The sequence below is a fragment of the Melospiza melodia genome, chromosome 3 (assembly GCF_035770615.1).
Source record: "Melospiza melodia melodia isolate bMelMel2 chromosome 3, bMelMel2.pri, whole genome shotgun sequence".
Classification (NCBI taxonomy): Eukaryota; Metazoa; Chordata; class Aves; order Passeriformes; family Passerellidae; genus Melospiza; species Melospiza melodia.
The window spans coordinates 26,272,239-26,293,361 of record NC_086196.1 but is presented as its reverse complement, the minus strand read 5'-3'; the positions used below and the strand labels follow the sequence as shown (position 1 = coordinate 26,293,361).

Sequence of the window (21,123 nt, the reverse complement as noted above, 5' to 3'; positions counted from 1 at the left end):
TTCCTAGTATTTGAATACAATGGGTACAATGATCATATTTTCAAAGAATTCATGAAAATGTGCACAGGTGCCTGTCTAGCATAAGTCACTGAGTGGGTAGATTTCGTTCAAATTATTAGAGACATGGATATAATTTTTATTTAAAGAAAATGTGTAAATGGTGATGATCTCTGCTGTGTGTTATGTTCACATTTGTGATCTACAAAGTTTATAACTTCTCATTTTTGAGACAATGAGTCAAAACTAGTGTTCTGTCCAACATGCAAATCATTAAGACTGTCTTATTCAGTTACCTCTGTACAGTTAAGTGGTTTATTTCATTTTCTCAGTGATTCAGCATAAGAAAACTTATAATTGTTGAACATTTAGAGTTCTCTAGGACTTCAAATAGTTGTGTCCATCATGGGAGTTTAATGTGAGCTTTCCATATGTGCATTCTTTGAGGACTTCAGCTGATTTCCTAGTTCAGATTGCAAATGCAATTCAAGCTGGTGGTGATAGGTAACATAGAGAATAAAACTTTTCAGCTCCCATGAAGTTGCTGAATAAAGCTTAGAGACTAACCAGCAAAAAAAAAAAAAAGATAAAAGGACAGAGAGGTATGCATGAAGGATGATAAGCATGGTTGGAACCAGGGGAGATGAGGTCTACAGTGGGGTTTTTGCAAGTTATGTAACAAGAAGCAACAGTGCATGCCCAAAGAAAAAGTACAAGGAAGGGTCACCTTTAATATTGAAGCATTCAGTGAATATGGCCATCAGAGACCTCTCTTGATAAACCTTCAGGACCATAACAGGACTTCCAGTAGGAGGCAGATATATGGAAATTAGTTCTAGGAAAATTATGTTCATGTATTATGTGATTTTATAATACCTATGAAACACAATTTATAGGTATGATTATAGTGGATAAATATTTTTTGAAAAGTCTCACAACACACACAGAAATAAGACGTCCTTCTGTGAGTCCTGTACAGCAAAAGAATGCCTGCTTTCTAATGGCTCAGGTTGTGTTAGAAAGTTTTTTCCTGCCACTTTCAGTATCAGTGATTACACATATTCTTTGAAGAGTGGTGGAGAATTCAGTCTTCAGTATTTGCCACAGACTAGTAACAAGCAGCCTCTCAGCACCTGGTATCTAGTGAGGCTGGGCCATTTATGATGCTGGGATCATAAAAGTCTGTGTTGTCAGTGACAATACATAGCAAGGTTGACTCACCTGTTTAATTTGCTGAGTATCTTTGCTCAGCGTTATCAGGTTTTCACTATATTTTTCATGAGGCTTTTCAACACTCAGTACCAGTCTTCTGCTTCTAACGGTGTTCCAGCTTCCCTTTAAAAAGAAAAACCTTTACAATCACTAAGAAGTAGATGGGACGACATAAACAAGAGAGGTCCAATATCAAAACTGAACAACATAATATTTATTACTTCTCTGAAACCCCATGGTTTTAAAGCCGATGCCTATTGGCGTGCTCATGCAGGAGGGCTTGTGCTGAACAGCTTTCCTCTGTGCTTTGCTGTCCTGCACACTGCATATCTGCTGCTTCTGCACAGAGTAAAACACAGTGTTAAAACAAAGCTGGGCTGGTGGGAGTGCTGACCACATCACAGCTGGCTGAGTAAACTCATTCCCACAACAAGACTCAATTTATTTTGCTTTGTATTTGATTTTGCATGGAGAAGGGCGCTATACAACATATCTCTCTTACTGTAGGATCTGAGTATTTATAGTAACCATGTATACCTTTAATATATTGCTAATGGTGGAGTAACCCTTGCCTTTGGAATTCTGCTTTCAAAGACATTTTTAAAGCCATCCTCTGTCTTTGCAGTGTACACAGGGATGTCAGTTTTGGAATGCAACCGTGCAAACTGACTGTCCACTGAAATGTGTGAGTATTACCTGAGTGTATTACCTGAGCTTTGGCTCTAGAGCACTTGTCTCCAGCCTGTCAAGTATCCTGTCCAATGGCAGATGTTCAAAATCCAATCAGAGCAATGTTTCTGTGAAAAGATATAATGCCTACTTTTTTTTTCTCTGTTCCTTATAAATTCTGTTTTGGGAAATTAATAATTCTTGTTATGCAAATTGCATCTAATATCAAAGGTTTTTGATTAGTTTGTCAGAATATATGTATTTTGCAGCTCATTAGGCTAAATGCAGGTTTTTAGACAGTGAGAATGCACTAGTCCTTTTCAGGATTTTACTCTATTTGACCTGTTTCAGAGTTGCATGCAGATGTAAATGAAGCACATTTTAGGCCCTCGGTAGATTGATTTCTTGTTTTTACTAAACCAGGCAGCTGAGAACTAGCTTTGGTCTGGGAAAAATGCCATGATAGCTTTCAAACTTCTATTTTTTCTGCATATCTTGAACACCTGAATCTTATTCAACCTTAGCATCACTCTAATGTTGACTTTGTGTTTTTCAAATGTGGATTTTCCTTCTTTCATTATTTGCCAGTGATAAAGTTTTGTAATGTACTTTCACTGGAAGTAATTCTAATAAATTGGTATTATCTGTTTGAAATACTCTGATTATATTTTGCTAACCGCACATTTTATTAATTTGTTTCTTGGCAGAATGAGACATACATTAGAACATGTGAGGTAAGTTAAATGCCATCAGGGTAATACAAAACAATCACTATTTCAGTGATTGCTATGTCCTCACAGTGCTAAGAAATACACTGTAGATACACAAACTTATCAATTCAGGTCTAATTGTTTTGTACTCCCTAAAGCTGAAGAATGAGTTATGTACGTTTTCAGCATGGTGACCAAGGGCAGGCTTGCATTAAGAAAGCAGACAAATCTCACTATTGTGAAACAGGACAGATTTATGTAAACCATGTTCTAGGCTCTCTCAACAGTGTTGTTCATCCAGCTTTCCATGAATTCCATCACAGACTATCCAGAGAGAATGCTTGTTAAGGTGGTATGAGACCAGCTTGGCGAGAAATGGAAACAAAGAGCTAGAAGAGCTCTTTGGGAGCTAGAGGACAAAGCTCTTGCCTGGATAGAGCCTAAATGAAATAAAATTCAATTCAGTAAGGGGCAACATATGGCCCCTTAGAAGGAGACCTTAAGTGGGGAGTTCTGTGGGTGGACTGGTGTTCACAGTGATGAGTTTGGGTCAACAAAGTGCTGGTAAAGAGATGGATGCTTTCAGCATGAACATAGAGGATAGGGTAGGATGGGGATGAGATGATTGAAAGATTGTTTTTGGCACTGCTGAGACCTCAGGATGAAGGTTGATCCCAGGTGGAAGCAATACATTTCAAGAAGGTGATGGAGGAGTTGGAGAATCATGAGTAGAATACCAACCCATTGGCAACCTGGAAATTTGATCGAAAGGATTTTTTTTTAATGCTTTTTAGTCTGTCCAATTGTGATGATGACAAAGGTTTACTAATGCATGAAATGGTGGTTTTGGTCTGTAGGCCCAGTCCAAGAAGTAACCAAATTACTGTTGTAGAAACATAAAACGAGTGCAGGGTTTTGTTGCTTTTGTGTTGGGGTTTTTTTCTTTGCCTGTCTGGTCACACAATATGCCAGTTAAATGTGCTGACTCTGCAGGGGCTTTTTTGAGATTATCTTTCCACTAGATCAGCTGACTGACTTGACTACCCACATGTCAGGCACACACTGTCACTGCATCCAAAGGATCAGGTCATTGCAGCCTGCAGAGCAAAGGAGTGGGAGTGAGACATTTTCTTTGGCATTAGCTCAGTTCTGTTTTCTGAATGCACCTTGTGACGGAAATCTGGTAGTATTTCTCGTTCCATCTAGGAACAGGGGATTGCCACTGAATTTCATGGGAGCAGTCACAAGAAAAGACGTTAGACTGTGGCTTATATAAGAACATTGCTGATGGATGGAGCAAATATGAGGATTTATTGTTCACAAGTAGAGCAGCTGGCAAATTTCTCTTAAAATTTAAGGTTAGGAGCCTTAGCAATCCTCTTACCTCAAGCAAAAATTAGATTTATGGTTCAGATTCAGACAAAAATCAGAAGAAAGAATAACACAACAAATAACAAATGTTCAGAAATACCTGTGTTCAATGAGGCAGAAGGCACTATGAATCAGCATGAAATCTGGGGACACTACCTCTTAAAACAAATAAGTATTAGTCATAAATTAATGCTCCACTGTACATTAGATAACTACTAATACCTGAATTTTTACCTGCTAACAGTGGTGATAATTTACCTGGAATTATTTTTTTCTCTGAAACTGAAAATATTGGAAAAATTGTAAGTGGTTGCACTTGGCACTGACTGTCTAGATGTGACATAATGTAAATAGGAATATACAGCTAAGCAAGTTTTCAAATCTGTCTTGGTTGCAACTGTGTTGTCTGAAATAACATGTCTTATCAGTTTCCATAGGGTGCTGGAAGAGTGTTTCCTCAAATCATAGGAAGAGCAATTATAAAACCTCCCTCACTTGCCATAATGAATTGCTTCTGAATGATCTTAAGGTTGATTATCACTTGAAAGGTTGCTGCTGTGTGGAGCAAACTTCAAGACTTTAAAGGCTGAATGAACTTGCAGAAAAAAATGAGCCCAAATAAACCTCCTGCCTAGAAAAGCTCAAATCACCACTTCTCAAAAAGTTTGGATTTCCAGGAGACTCAGTCTTGCCTTCAATTTTAAAGCTACTGAGACCCACCTAGAGCATGTTTCTACTTCTTCTTAAGTTCTCTACATAAAAAGCAGGATGACACTGTACTTATCTTCCCTACTCAGAAAACTCAGGAATTTTCTGTTCTTAAGATGCCGGTGTAGAGCTCACTGCCCTGGGGTATTTGTTATATTTGCAGCTTGTAGGCACAACTGTAACAGAAGGAGTAGCTGCTGAAAAGGAAGTGTGAATTAGGCATGGCTGTTATAAAAAATTGCTGATTTCAGCTATTTTGAAAATTCACTGGAAATACATTGTAGGAATGTGCCTCATTCATAGGGAATACATGAAGCAGGAAAGGGTGGAATGCAACATGTGGAATATATTAGTAACTAGTCAAAAACCTTGTCTTCCTAACTCCATGGTCATCACTGAAGTGTATTTCCAGCTGTAATGCAGCCCCATGTTCATGCTTTCCACAAAGGAACAGTGTGTAAGGAGGAAACCTGTAATTCAGGGCCCAGTGAATTGATGAAAAGTCTCTCAAGAAAATCTTTGGAGTGAGTTCATGGTAGTGCTATTTTTTAGATTTAATATAATTATTTCCACTGGATTTGTGCATATGCAAAATGTCCACAGAATTTGTATGTATTTAAAATATGTCTGCATGATTCTGGAAGGAAGTTTCCCTTCACACAATGCTAACCAGTGAGTTCTGTACCTTACACAGACAGTTTCCTGTAAGTTTGGCTGTAGCTGTGCAGAGGATGCATATGGAGATGAAGCACTAAGTAAGTCTGAATAGAGTCCTGTGTCCAACTAACAGTCTGATAAATTCTTAGTCTTGTTCTATGATCTGGATTTATTTGAGAAATAGGAAAGTCTTGAGTACTTTCATTAATCAGAAAACTACTATTTTTTTTTCTTTTAACAAATACACTGAAGTTTATCTTGGAGTAAAACATTTTCCCCTCCCTTTCATGGACATGAGACTTTTTGAATCCAGTCTCAACTGTTTAAGATGATACCTTGGGCCAATAGAGTGCTATTGAAATATTGAAAATATTTTCAAAAGTCTCTCATGCCTTCTCTATGTTTCTTTTCAGAGAAATTTTGATAAGTAGCTGTAACTAAAAATGCACTTACACAAGTATGGGATAGGAGTCGCAACTGCTCACATTGAACCTGGCCCATTGCTGTCTGACTTATCAAACTGTCTTTGTCTTTAAAATGCCATGCAAGTTACTCAGCAACATTTTATATATTCTTTTATATAATAATATATTCTTTTATATGTTTTTATGGGCTTTGCAGCTTTTAGGTGTGTGAGGTAAAAGGTTTTTACCTTTAAGATGCAGGAATTGCCATGAAAGATTATTTCTTACTGTTATATTGTATTTTCCCTTCAGGCTACTTGAACAAACCTAGCGCACCATTTGCGTCTGCCATTGGAAACCACAGTGTCACATTAGGGTGGAAGGCAGCTAACATCTCTGGGGTGAAATATGTTATCCAGTGGAAGTTCAACAAACTCCCTGGTGACTGGAGGTACACAGAGGTAAGAGAGGGCACATCCTTTTACTTTGCAAGGAAATTGGCTCTTCTTTGCTCTTTTGTTTTTTTTTTTAAAGATATTGGATAATAGGTACATGAAAGAGATTTTCAAAATCATGAGTGGCAGGGGGAAGCTGAGAAGCAGTGGATGATTCCCCATTTCCTCCAGCACAAGAACTAGGGACCTTGATGGAAACTAGCAAGATGTATTTCCTCACTGAATGGGTAGTTGAAATGTTCAGCTACTTCCTGGCACATGTGAATATTAAATTGCTAAATTTAAACTCCTGAATATTAAAAATGCTGAAATTGCTAAATCGGGTTTGAGAAGTGACTGGAAAAATTAGCAGAAGAAAAAAATCGAGTTCTAATAAATGCAAATATTCCCATTGTTTCATGTTGAGTCATGCTTGTGAAAAGCCAATGAGAATATTCAGGAGAAATATAGCTGTAGGCTTTCTTCTCTTTTTTTTTTTTTTTTTTAAACACCTTTCCCTAGAGAACTCTTTTTGGTTCTTGTCAAAGCACAATACTTGGCTAGAAAGACCTTTGTTCTGACTCAGTAGAGTTATTCTCATAATTTGTTCTTTTGCGTCAGCTGTACACTTGTTATCTTGCCATCATCTCTATTGGACCAATTTACAGGGCATGACAAGTTGGTGCCACAAATCAAAGGTAAAGATAATTTGCTAAGCAGGAAGTTACTCTGAATGAATCATTGATGAAATAATAGGGAGCAATTACTTCAGACAACAAATATTTCAGTGTAACTAGGATCCTTTGTACCTGAAACTTGTGGTATATGTTTAAAATACATTGCTTGTAACATGCTACTATTTCAGCTTTTTCTTTTAACTTTTTTCTTAAAACTTACTATTATGTTGCATCAATCCTTTGATCTACCTGCTTGTTGTTGGGATTTGGTGCTGTGTTTTGAGGAAAGAGAAATGTTCTGAAGAGATGGAAAATCAATGTCTATGCTGCAAATAAATTTCAGAATTCCCTCTTAATTAAACTTACAATGCTGCCCTTTTCTATCCTGAAATATGTATATTGTTGTATGAGACCTCTTTTGCCCTCATGAAAGTAGCCGTAGCTGGAGGAAGAACAAGCTCAGTTGTGTTTGTGCATTAATCTAGGTAGTATCTGAAACTTCATATACTGTCAAAGACCTTCAGGCCTTCACGGAATACGTGTTTCAAGTGGTTTGGATCATTACATCTCAGCTGCAGCTCCATTCTCCACCTAGCCCCAGCTACCGGACACATGCTTTTGGAGGTAATGAATTGCGCTATTAATTCCATCTTTCAGGACCTTAACAGAAACATTTGAGTTTCATTGTTGTTTCTTTGGCAGAAGACATGGGTGTCTAATCTTTAGAATCACATGTATGTTGTCTCTTGGGCAGCTGCAGAAAACAAAACTAAAAAAAACTTTAGGTTCTTTTAGTTTGACCTAGAAGATTTAGTAGTTCTCCCTGCCTTTGGTTTTAAAAACAAGCACAGAAACATGGACAAAATTGTGAGGGCACATGGGATACTTTTGTACATAAATATGCATGTATTTGATTGAAACACACTCCTGTTTTCATGGACATTAAAAGAAACCCTGAAATGTTGCTGAAATATTAACTGTCCCTTATAATATTTGTTGGCGTATAAATGACTTAACAGGAGTGAAACCTAAAAATAGATTTAAAAATCAAGATAAATTAATGTCTTAATCAAGTACCAGAGTCAGATATTTCTCTCTTGCAGTTCCTGCAACAGCTCCTGTCATTAAAGACATTCAGAGTTCAAGTCCAAACACTGTTGAAGTTAGTTGGTCTCCACCACTTTTTCCGAATGGATTGATTATCGGATATAACTTGCTCCTGACCAGCGAGAATCATGAATTGCTGAGAGCCTCAAGAGGGCACAGCTTTCAGTTCTACTCCACCTTCCCAAACACCACTTACAGGTACAAAAAGAAAAGATACCAACGTGGCCAGGCGTGAGGTCACACTTCTTGCCCAGATAGCACCAAGTATGCCTTAATGCCACTTCTGCACAACTGTGCTCTTTACTTACATCCTTGCCAAAAGCAAGGGCGCCTTCCTTGAGGTAACAGAGTTACCCCAGGTAGCTTGGCTGCTTTTGCAGAACTCAGATGGTGAGGAAGGAAAAGCACCAGTATATAGGGGTGGGAGGCTCCATTTTCTTAGTTGATGTTTTTAATTTTTTCGGCTTGTGTGGCATGTTTTTAGTATAGTGGGAGAAAGATAGAGGGGTCTTCTCTAGTCCTGTAAGCATCTAGAAAAATGCCTTCATTTTTATTAAATGCAGAGGTCAGCATTCTGCTTGTACTGGTAAATACAGATTTTCCTTTGAAATGAAGTTGAGTTGTTCTTCTGAGTCTGAAAATATATTTTGAATTGAAATTTAGAAGATCGTGTTGTTGTTTTGCCTTTGAACAATTCGGACTTTGGTTGGTTTTGTTTTTATTCTGAATTTCCCCAGAGCATTATATTTAAACAGGCATTTTCTGAAAGTCAAGCACTTCTGTAGCAGCTTCCCAGCTGGATAAAATGTTTCTCAGGCAATCTTTCAAAAGGAACCTGCCAACCAAACCTGTCTCTTTGGTGTGCCATAGGTTCAGTATTGTGGCAGTTAATGAGGTCGGTGCTGGACCCCCTGCTGAAGCCAACATCACAACCCTGGCAATTAAAGGTAAAGGAGCAGCAGAGTCCTGGGGACAAACTGTGTTCCCTGGCCTGCCACATTCCTGGCAGGAGTACAAATATTTAGGCTGTGAACATATCAAGGAGTTGTACACTGGGGAGTCAATAGCACATCAGAGGGAGGTCCTGCTCTCCAGCTGTGGACACGATAAGGCATCATAGCATGGAAATGATCACTTAATGTGAAACTTGTTTGTCAAAAATTCTCAATTATCTCAAGCCAAGTATGTGAAATCATACCAACTTTTCTTTTGCTCTTTCATGGAAGTATTTGTTTTATTACATCAACTAATTAATATTGAAGGTAATGATGCACTATAGCTATTACTCAAAGAATTGCAGAATTATCAATTAATTGGCAGAGAAAGACATATGTTGAGATAGAACACAAATAAGAGTGAAATCAATGTTATCAAAATGTTCTTTTAGGAAAGAAAATAAAAGACTTCCCTTCTCATGAAAAGATTCAGTTGTCAAACACCTGGAAATGCTTCAGCTTTATGAAAACACTTCAAGACTGTCTCTGAATTGCCATTGGTTAGAGACATTGAACTTGCTTCTCTAGTGCTTTTTAAAATATTGTTGTTGGGTTTTTTTTGTCTGTATTAGCTCAGACACACTGATGTTTCCTTACTTATAGCTTCACAGAGATTTGCTCTAGGGTTGGCTGACCCTGAGTTATAAATATTTGTATCATTTTTGAAAAGTCCAGACTGTGTTTACTATGTCAATGCAATTGGCAAACAATTAATTTAAGGTAGAAAACAAACAAGAAAACAAACTCCATAGCCCCTGAAACCCCCACCTGATGGGGATGGGGAGCCATCCCACCCCCCTTACTAGTCACCACATAAAATTTCAGTTGTTTCCCCCTGAATTGCACAGGCACATACTTTCTCTCTGTGCTAACATGAACAGGAACAGCCTTTTGTCATGCATCATGTCCAGAAATGGTGCTACTGCATCAGGCACTGAGCTGTGTAGATCTGAGCCCCGACAAGGGTGGGGGACAGAATCTGATTTCTGCAGTAGATTGCAAGAAACATTGCTTGAAAAGAGATAAAAAGGTAATATTGGCCTCTTGTACTTTGCTCTGAAAGCATCATTATTGGAACTACTCACAGTGCATCATGTGAGAAATTCACACAGCTCAATCTATGCAGATTATCAGAATAAATTACGACAGCATTTGATCACAGTTTTGTGATATCCATATGAGGAAATGATATCTGATTGCAGACAGCTGCTTAAGCTGGAGAGGAGAAAAAAAAGGGAAGGATTGTTTGCTGATGGAAATTAGCCAAAATCATACTTGAAATAATACACCATCTTTAAAAATGAAGGTAACAATCAATTTAACAAGGTGTGTGCTAGATTTCCAAGGATCTGAGATTCAGAAGTGAGGCAAGCTATCTTCCCCAGGTCTATGTATAGACCAGACAGAGGGTATAGATTTACTGCAGAGGTTTTCATGTAAATCACATGGGCCTTTATAAGCATGAAATCAGTTTATTTGACCAAAACTATCATTGTTGACTTTAAATTCTGTGACTTTATTAGAAAAAAAATAGTAAGTTTATCACCTTTGAAACAGATGATATTATTCCATTATCTTCTGTATCTGTAATAGGTACTTGTTTTTTGAATAAATCACTAATCATTACAATAAAACGCATAAACATACTTGGCTTGCTTTTCTCTAGCTCTCTGAGATAATATTTTAGTTTGACTGGGGTTTTCAAAGTCCAGAGGGGTTAAATGTCCTATTTCTGCTGGATCTTGAAGTCACATGGGTGTCTTAGTGCCTTTATTTCCTCGAGTCAGTAAGGCTTCATTTGCTCCAGCTGACTTTCCCTCCCTAGGGAACTGTCTATTGTTGGAGGAATGATGGTGTGAAATTCACATGGCCTGTTCTCACCCTGTGTGAGGAGCCAGAATCAACTGTAATGGTGAATAACTCCATATACTTTCAGCACTCAAAGGGTTTAAGTTTTGGTCTGTCACTGCTAATGTAAGGATACATACAGACATACGTACATTTGGGCGCACATGCATGGCTATTAAGGATGTATCTGAGTTAACCATGTGCTGTGGTCACCTAAATTCTGAATTTCTCTGCTTGCCAGTTAAGGAAAAAGCAGCATGGCTCTTCCTATCCAGAAAAGAGTCTTTAAGGAAGAGATACACAGGACATTTCCTCGAAGCTGCTCAGTGCCTACCAAATGATGCTATACACCACAACATCACAGGTAAAATCAGACTGGGCTCTCTCCTTTTCTGTCAAGTGCCACTAAGACCTCTTTACACCAAGGAAAGAATGCACCTCACATGGCTTGAGACAGTGTCTAATCTCCCTTTATAGTCAATCAGGAGAAATAGGAACTTTGAGGACATGATGTGATGTATTTGAAGTGACAGGCATTAGGAAGCGATAAATGGTTCTCCCCAGTGCAACTGTTTCTCCACAGTATCTAGGCAGCTGGCTCATTTTTTACTTTGTAGGTATCTAAATTGAGGAAAGATGAATCCACGTTTCCCTGCGATTGATATCTAATTTTTCTCAATGTGAATACGGGGAAATGAAGTGATTTGAACTTCTGGATAAAATAATGCCAAGTTCTAAAATATAGTGCTCATGTGTTAGCATACTAATGAGGCATTTAGCAGCCGGAGTCACCAGATAATCATGTTATCTCAAATTACTCGCCACTCCAATGTTTCTTACCTACACTGGTCCTTGGTGACAGTGTGGAAATCTGAGTTTATCTACCAGATTTCTCAGAGCCACAAAGACTCCAGAGAAAGAACGTTGCTCCTGACTAAATAGCCTTGGATAGTGCAGAGGTGGCACAGATTATGTCAAGTTTGAATTCTAGAGTGAGTGGTGCTTTGTGAGGAGATGCCAGCTGCATCTGTTTGACCTGTAGAGGGGCAATCAGTGTCAGTTTGCATATTACATGTCCTCTCTTTGATTACCTTTCTGAAGGGCAATTCTCTATAATATTGTCACTTACAAAGCAAATGGGAATGTTTCCTTATTATCTGAAAGAAGACTAGAAGTGAGGAGAAAAAACAGTTAACTTTTCTCTGATGATGATGGTGGGTTGCAGACTGAAAAATACATATTTTCAAGGCAAGTAGAAAAATTAACTGAAAAATGGAAACTTTCTTATTTTATCTGTGTGCACATATCTTTCTATTTTTAGGTATTTCTGTGAATATTTATCAGCAAGTTGTCTATTTTTCTGAAGGGAATTCTATCTGGGTGAAAGGAATTGCAAATATGTCTGATGTATCCAACCTAATGCTCTTTTACTCTGGCTGGGGGAATATTGTGTCCATCTCAGTAGACTGGCTTTACCAGAAGATATACTTTGTCATGAATGAAAAGGTAATGCTCTAGTGCTTCATTTGAACCATTACACGATTAATTTTACATGAGAAAAATTTTATTATGTATAGACATTTATGCACAAAATATAGTTACAAAAATATTTTAATACAACATTAATATTCACATATTAGTAATTTAAAAAAGAAGAAAGTCTTGACTATCAGGTCATATTTAAAGTAAACACCCTATGTGGAACTCTGGTTCCTTGCCTTATTTTTCTCCTTAGGACATAAGTGTTTTGGTTTTAATTTGGTTTTGAGACTGCCTTCACACCCTCCTCATACCCAGTATTGGCACACTGTTTCTCGTGGTTACCCATCTACTCTGTTCATTTCCTACTCGGCCTCAGGAGGTGGTCAGATAACTAGATAGTGATTTTTTGCCATCTGTCATAATTGACAAAATATGTTAAATGTTTCATACAATAGCAACAGCTCAGATTACAGCTGCTTCAATTTAAAGTGAAAATGGAGATTAACCCTGCACTAGATTTCCTACCCGTAAAACATCAGTTGCACTAATGGTCAGACTTTGCATGTACCCATGTAATCCTCTAATGCACAAAGGACTAGAAACCTACCCATAATGGTGAGTGGGGGATTTTTATTTTTTTAATCCTCTTGCCATGTTTGATCTTTTGCTTACTGCACAGGGAGGAGGGAACAGGAAAAGCAGTAGTGATGAAAAGATAGAAATGAGTTGTAGATTAACAGACCGGTGGCAGAGATGTCTGAATTCCAAGGTATTCCTTCCAGGACCAGAAAAGCACTTCCCTTCCCTGCCAGATCATTTCAAAGAACAGTTTGCCTATACCCTTCAAATTGAGTATAGGCAGTTGGATAGCCAATTTTCCCTCCAGCTTATGGGCATGACTGACAGCTTCAGGGTAAGCTGTCGTGGCTTTGTGTACAAGGGTTATCCTTGGCTGACTGGACACTCAGGAGCCCAGAAGGACCTAGGACTGTGGGAGAGGTGTTTCACTCTCTCCATCCCCTGAAGAAATCTCAGGTCAGCTTGTCTGCTCATGAGCAAACAGCCTATGAATGCATCACCCATTTTTCTTCTCATTCCCCAGATACATGTCTGCCACTTAGAGAATTGCACGGTAGCTGAAGACGTCACTCCTCTTTACGTGACATCCCCTAGGAAGGTTATAGCTGATCCCTATAATGGGTAAGTGAAGTCCTTTGGGCACTTGGTGCCAAAGGTGCTATAAAGCTCCTCTCTAATTTTCTCCACTTCATTAGTCATCTAGGTTCCTGTTTCAAGCACTTAAGTTAACAAAACAAAAGAGCAACAAATAACAAGTTACAAAACAACTGGAACAAGACAGATGCCATGCAGTATTGTTTTGTGCATTTTCTTCTTTAGGGGGTTAGCAGAAGAGATAAAGCTTTTCCAAACAAGAAATTTGAGTTTCAGAAATTTCATGCTTTTATGAATACGAAGCTCTATGAATTTGAAATGTTCATGCTTAGCATTTAAGGTATTATAGAAAAATATTCTCCAATAATCTGCTATGCAAAATTCCCAGAAGGTAAAAACTGATGTGTCTACTCCCCCAGTATATATGTACTAATACTGCCAAAAGTATTTTTCTATTGTTCAAAAAGACAGGCACATGTCTTAGCTGCTAAAATATTTGTGGCTTTGCAGACTTCTTGCACTGTAGTTATTTGGGTTTATTTTGCTCTGTGGCCAGTTATATCTTCTGTCTCCTGGAGGATGGCATATACAGAGCAAACCTTCCACTCGTTCCTGGCACTGCCTCTGCAGCTTCACCAGTGGTGAGATCCAGTGCTCTGAGAACCTTCACAATCAACTTCCAATCTAAGAGACTCATTTTCTTCAACAAAACAGAGCAGGCCTTTGTGTCAGGTTTTCTTGATGGTTCAGAGTTTCACACGCTGCGATCACACGTGCGATTTAATGACATGGAGAGCTTTGTTTATGAGGATAACACATTTACAGTCACAGATGGCTCTTCAGTTTTCCGTGAGGAGGTCTCTCCAGTGGGAAGTTCTAGCTTCAATGAGTACATTGTGGACTGCAATTTCGAGTACCCAGAGTACTTTGGCATTGGCAACTTGGTTTTCTATGGACCATCAACTCAGCCTTTTCCTTTACCAACTGCTCCTCGTCTTGACACGGTTCTATTTGGATTGGACCAAGCTGTGATCAGCTGGGGACCTCCTGAACACAGCATTGGAAGCAGTAAGTTCAGCTGATTATCCCTGAAGGCCCATTTCTTTTCTTTCTACAGAAGTAATTTCTGGTTTCCCTTTTCTTGATTTGGACTTTCGTGATATCAATAGCAGATATGGATGGAAGTTATGGAATTACCTCTGCTTCAAAAATTTAGCCCGTAATTTGCCAGTAAAAGAGCTAAATTGTCTAAATTAACACAAGTGTGTGTTGGCAACTCATATGCCCCCTGCAAGGATTTTAAGCAAAACTTGATCTTAAGTATGTTATGGAGTAGCAGTAATGCTGGGTACTAGTATCACATAGGAAATGGATGGCAGAGGTGTAATGACTTTTGATCGGTGACTGTGCTATGGTTTCTACCCTCTGTGCATGTATCTTTGATTACCAGAAAATCTCCTGGCCAGGGAAAATTTTTGTTCTAATGTCATGCTTCATGGGGAATTGAAACATGGGGCCAGAGGGGATTTAATCTATCCCTTTCTTAATTCCACTCTATTGGCATTTTTGAAAGGAGTCTCCAATATACATCTTTCTCAAAGGTTGTGTATCACCAGTTACAGCAATTTACTCTGTACTCACACAATTGTTTGCTTCACACAGGTTTATCTGCTTGGCAGAACTGGACCTATGATGTGAAAGTGTCGCCTCAACACCCATTTGAGGAGGAATGGGTTGTCTCAAATATTAGTAACACAAGGCTTACAGTAAAGGGGCTGGCCAGCTTCACAGCATATGAGGTGTCAGTCAGAGCTGTGTCTCCTGCTGGTGCAGGGCCATGGTCAGAGTCATTTAGAGGTACAACTTTAGAAGAAGGTGAGAATTGCTTTGTCACACAGGAAAAATGAAGAACAAAGTGTGTATAAATCTTTCCACCTAGTGAAGCACACACTTTTGGCAAAGACTACAAAATAAGGAGCACAAAAAGGTTTTTCTTAGAATTAAAGAATACAGGATAAGTAAATTTGCTTTTATTTAAAGTAGTAAGATTTTCAAACTAGAATAATATTAAATATTATTTATGCATTAACATTGGTAGTTATCTACATTTTTCTAATGCAAATACTCTATCAAAATATTATTTGATACAATAAAATAGGTGTTATCCCTTTTCATTGCTCTGTAAGGAATTTTATATGATGAAGTGGTTTGTGCAATGCCCTGAGGATTAAGGACAATTCATGGAAAAGTGCAGTTCACCAAATGCTGAAAATCCTTGATTTGAGCATAGATAATCAGGGAAAATGGATGTGTGCAAAATGTCTGAGATTTCCATGCCTTTGGAATGTTTTTTGAAACCTCGTTCACCCAAATTAACCTAAGGCTGAGGGGAAAATAGCTTCCAGTTTAAGGGGCTGGACTGGCTTAGGGGTGACATTTACCTGACTTTGGTAAGGACAGGTCCAAATCCACAGTGATTTTTCAGCATCTAATAGGATTCCAAATTGCCTTATTGTTCTGGATCTGAAGATGCCCTGAATCTCTGAATTTCTCAAATTATGATATTTTCATGTATTCCTTCTTTGTCCTTTATTCCTTAGGACAGGGGCAGCTTTAAAGGTGCTTTTGTAGCTTTCCAGGAACAGGAACAGCTGCTATTGAAATACAAATATTAAGACAAATTGCTTGCTGGTGTGCACAACTGCAGTTTTCTTCCTTTGTAGCTGAAGAAGAACCATATATATTGGCTGTGGGGCCTGAGGGTCTCTGGAAGCAGCGATTGGATAGCTACAGGCAAGGAGAACTCCTCTATCCTCATATAAGAAATGTTTCAGGTACATACTAAACAATTTGCATGCTGCTGCTGCTACAGGCTTTTTGGCATTTGTTAGCTCTCCATAAATTTCACCAACAGCACATAAAGGTGAGAGTTCTCTAGACTTGAATGTCATGAAGTGCAGTACAGCAGCTTCACTGAGCCAACACTTTGGGTTCATCCACTTTCTTCTGTTTTACGAGTCAAACTAATCCTTAGTGAAACCCTTCTGACATCACCACAGTTACAGCAGAGCTAAAATCAACCCTCTGAACTAAATAGGTCTGTCTTCCAGCATCCCAATATATGTCATACATTTATAATAATCAGGGTTATATATGTACAATACATGTACATTATTTCCTGTAAGGAAGCATCTACCTTCACATTAGCTGAGCCTAACTGTGCATTTGTATTGATTTTTAAAAAACTGAAGTGCCTGACTGCTTTTTGTTTTTTAAAACAATGTTTGTTTTTTTTTAATTTACATGTTTGTGTAATGCTTAACATATATTTTTTCTTCAAGACCTTGACTGGTATAATAACACTCTTTATTGGATTAATTCCATGGGGCAAGTTCAAACCTGGACGTTGAACAAAAGAAAAGGTACCAATGGGAACACTTATGTGTCTGACGTCAGACATGCAAGGATGTTGGCCTTTGATTGGTTGGGTCAATGCTTGTATTGGGCTGGCAAAGCAAATACGGTAGGTATAGCTGCCTTTTTTAAAAAAGAAAAATCCCTTAAGTCAACAATAAAGACTCTAAGGCAGTATTTGGGAAAGTAATCCCTATTTCTTGCAACCTGAGATACATTTGGACCTTTGCTGTTATAGTGTAGAACAAGGAGGCTTTTCTTTACTTAAGTGATTTTCCACAGTTATAAAAAAGTTTGGGGTAAAATATTCACTAACATTCACTAATGCAGGATACTGAATTCACCAGGTGCTAAACAGGCAAATCAAACATGTTATCAACAGCTTTGTTGGATTCAACATTGTGAAAATAAATGAAGATAGTAAAAATGGAGGCTGCCCTGTTGATCTCAGCCAAGAAGTAGATGGACTTTATTTTAATCAAATTTGGCACTATTTGTTTACACAGAGATTTTCAAGGTTGACCTCTGCTCTGTGATATTTTGCAGATCACTGCAGTTAAAAAATAATTACAATTGCACTTTGTACACTCTCATATCAAGAACACTGACATGTGAATTATTTAAAAGGTATCTGACTTCAAAATTGTAGTGCTAATTTATGCAGTGCTGTCAAATTATGCCTTTCATTCCTTGTAAGTGCAAAGTCAGAAGCTGTTTTAAAAACTGGAGCTAGGAGGCCAGATTTCACACTGCCTTGCACCCTCATTTACACTTGTGAATAGTGAATATGAAGTGGGTGAGAAGTTCTGTCAGACAGAAGGCTGCCAAAACTGGGAAAGCGAAGGGAAAAAGCTATTTCAGCTTTTTTATTTTGTTACTTTCTGGCAAAAATGAACTAATAATTTTGCATTATTCTTCATCCTTTTACTTTGACTGCAAAAGGTTTAGGCTTTGAAAGCTGAAGGCTTGCACTGTCTTTTGATAAACAGATGTGGAAAAGTCACTAATGTACACTAAGCTGATCATAGCTGATGCGATGCTAAAGTCAATTCTTTTGTCCCTAGATCTACAGAAAATCACTGTGGGGAGGCCATGTAGACGTTGTAGCTCATGTTGTGTTCCCAGTGAGGGATCTAGTTGTGGATTCAGTAAATGGCTATTTGTACTGGGCCACGATGTACTCAGTGGAGAGCACAAGATTGAATGGAGAGGAGCACCTCACGATACAAGAGCAGCTACAGTTTTCTGATAAACAGGTGACTGATTTTTTACTTCTCTTTCTTTCTGTGAGAGATGGGGTGGACAGGTAGTGTGTCTTTTAGTATTTAGATCTCTTGAATATAGTCAGTGTTCATTAGCTGCCAAAATTGTGGTTGTAATGCTACTCCTTCCCACATGTGAAAAGTTCTTTTTTTCCAGATGATTTAAGTCTAAAGGTCACTTCTGGCTTTCACATCAAAATATGGATCCAGAGCTTCATAGCATCCTGCCTCTTTTGTGATGTTCCCCAGCTTGCAGGACCTGACAGGGCCAGTTTTGAGGCTTAGCACTTGCCAGAGACACCAGGGTTGCATTTTGGGTTGCAGAGGCGCTGTTACAGGTTTTACCTGTGGTGATGAGAGGGGGGGAATGGCATCTGCCCCTGCTGCAGCCTGGCACAGCTTGCTGCTGCTGCCACAGTGCTGGTGAGGGTACCACATCTGCCACCAATCAGAGGAAAAAAGGCACAGGGACTTGTTGTGTTAGCTGTATTAGGTGGAGAACAGGCCCCATGCAGAAGTAGAAAGGAGAGGGAACATAGAGATGCTAGTTCCACCAATAGCTCACCAAAGATCCTGTAGTATGTGGAAGATCAGTAGCTCCCTTTTCCTACCTGGAGACACTTTGTTATGCTCTGAGGCCTGCACAACCTCCATATCTCTCCTGACTTCTCCACTGCCTTTCTTCTACATTCACCCCTCTCTGATGTCCTATCAAGTCTCTTAAAAACTTGGTTCACTGCTGCCTCCTCATAGATGAGCTTCTCCAAATCCATCCTGCCTCTGCCACCATGTGAGATTTGACCTCATTCTTGGTAGGTGGAATTTGGTGTTGCCTACACAGTGGAAGAACTCTGAGACTGAGTTTTCTCCTCATGAAAAGATCCGCCAAGGTCTTAGCATATTCTTTCCTCCCTACCTCCCTCACTTTCTTCCTTCCTTTAAACCCCAGTCTTTGTTGTTATTCCACCTGTCATACAAATTGTACTCCCATTTAACCTGAAGCCAGATTGTCCATTAAAGACCCTCTCCAGTTTTAGAGATCCATTTCTCTTAGTTAGCTTTGTATCATCCCCCAAAACATTTAACTTTCCTTTCCCAAAAGAAAAGAATTTGGTGTTTCTCTGATTATAAAACAAAGCCAGGCCTTGTTTAGTCCATGAAAGGAAATTAATATTCTGAAAGGCCCACTAATCTCACAGATGTTTTACTTCCATGAGGGCTTGGGAAGAAGGAAGGCATACAGAGGAACTGTAAAACTTTTGTACATGAGAGAAAAGTCTGTGCTGCAAAGACCAATCTATCTCCCAGCCCCAGCCTCCCTACCCCTCTGTGGAAGCTGGCTGGTGTGGACTGTCTCCATGGGAAGGTATATGTTGTCCAAGCTCAGCAGCACACTTGGACAAATCTTCTGGATGATCTGTGGCAAAGGACTGACATGTTCCACTTTATTCTAAGTGGCAAACCTCAACTTCCTTGCCCTTCTCTTTTGATTCTCTACTTGCTTCTCTGGATCGCCTCATGCTAACCTCAAATTTCTTGTTCTTGCTTTCAGGAACCTTGGCAGCAGTAGGATTGCTTGTCTGGTCCTGTCATTTTTTTTTTTCTGCACCTTTCTCTATGTCAGTGATACCAGCCTTCAACCATTCACTTATTCACACCTCCTACAAACAAACATCTCCTCTCCTGCTTCTCTGCTGCCCTATTCTGTGCACTGACTTCTGAACTCAGCCTCCTGCTGTGATGCACACAGGCAAAAAGCCAAGTACAAATGTCTAGATTGAGAAGTGACCAGTTGTAGCTGACAGGTGTTTCTTTATTAAAATAAATCTCAGAATAAAACTATCAGAAAAAAAAAAGGACAGCACAGCATTCTTTAATGGTGGAATTGTTGATCTGGTTGTTACTGTTTCAATATCAAGAGGCAAATATATGTTTGCACAGGTACTAATATGTATTTTCTTTGCACAATGAAGCTCTTTATGTGAAAAGGGCATGTTTTATCTCAGTATTAAAGTACAGATGTAATAGTTAATTGCTGTTATCCAACAGTTAAAGAATGTTCTCCATGTAAGTGATTCTTATTGGTATTTGCCATCTGTTTTTCTGATAAAGAATTGCTGTTCAGCTGGATCTTCAGCAGTTTGTAGCTGTACTTCCTTTTAGCTTGAAATCTGAATGCTAGGAATAGGAATAGAAGAGCCTACTGTAAAAATGGCAGGTTTCCTAAACAAATACAAAGGCAGAGCTTTGAAAGTCTAATTTCTTTGGCAGGAACTAAATCCTTCTATGGCAATTATTTTGTTTTCTGATCAGTTGTTTAGCTCAGCTGGTGTGTATTGGCAGAGCTTGATTGATTTGAGCAGAACTCCTCTGATTTATTCCAACTTAGGATCTGGCATAGACTTTCCAAAGCTCTTACTAAGTTGTTTACACTGTACAGTATGATAGAACAAAAGTAATTTTATAGAGGAGCAGCAAAGTGCATTATATGGAAGTGGGGCCAGGACCCTTTTAGGTGTGGTTTCAATATTTTTAGTCAAAGGGTATTTCAAATAGCTAAGTTTATCCTGCATGTCATGATGTTCGGGTACACTGCACCATCACAAATACATGTTGTGCCCAGAAACTAGTCCCTCTCATGAGCTGGGAAGTGCTTGCCTGCTTTTGAAGCATCACGGAAAGGAGGTGTTAAACTGCTGCCTAACTCCTGAAAATGAATAGTACAAATATTTATTTGCCTTTTAATAATGAGGATACAGGGGTCAGGATAAAGAAGATGGACACATCTATAGGAAAATGTAATACCTGCAGAAAAAAAAATTGGGGCAAGGAAGAAGGACCCAAAGGTTCAAAATGGCAACATAAATTCAGGAAGGTGTCATTTAGTGTGGAGCATGGGAGGGAGAATAGGTAAATGGGATAAAATATAGCACGACTGACTAAATATACACTTGGGCACATACACGCTGTGAGATATTTTTAACAGGACAACCTACAGGAGCA

General features: G+C 38.8%; 1 protein-coding gene across 1 annotated transcript in view; it reads left to right on the top strand.

The window, feature by feature from the left end:
- ROS1 (ROS proto-oncogene 1, receptor tyrosine kinase) overlaps window positions 1-21,123 on the top strand; it is a 67,329-nt gene that overhangs the window by 2,079 nt on the left and 44,127 nt on the right. The window contains exons 3-17 of the mRNA XM_063151060.1: window positions 1,835-1,894; window positions 2,586-2,612; window positions 5,362-5,422; window positions 6,041-6,189; window positions 7,325-7,463; window positions 7,943-8,144; window positions 8,817-8,893; window positions 11,031-11,153; window positions 12,111-12,295; window positions 13,374-13,471; window positions 14,001-14,512; window positions 15,107-15,319; window positions 16,168-16,278; window positions 16,786-16,967; window positions 17,923-18,114. Coding sequence (XP_063007130.1) covers window positions 1,835-1,894; window positions 2,586-2,612; window positions 5,362-5,422; window positions 6,041-6,189; window positions 7,325-7,463; window positions 7,943-8,144; window positions 8,817-8,893; window positions 11,031-11,153; window positions 12,111-12,295; window positions 13,374-13,471; window positions 14,001-14,512; window positions 15,107-15,319; window positions 16,168-16,278; window positions 16,786-16,967; window positions 17,923-18,114 — 2,331 coding nt within the window. The remainder of the gene's footprint in view (window positions 1-1,834; window positions 1,895-2,585; window positions 2,613-5,361; window positions 5,423-6,040; window positions 6,190-7,324; window positions 7,464-7,942; window positions 8,145-8,816; window positions 8,894-11,030; window positions 11,154-12,110; window positions 12,296-13,373; window positions 13,472-14,000; window positions 14,513-15,106; window positions 15,320-16,167; window positions 16,279-16,785; window positions 16,968-17,922; window positions 18,115-21,123) is intronic.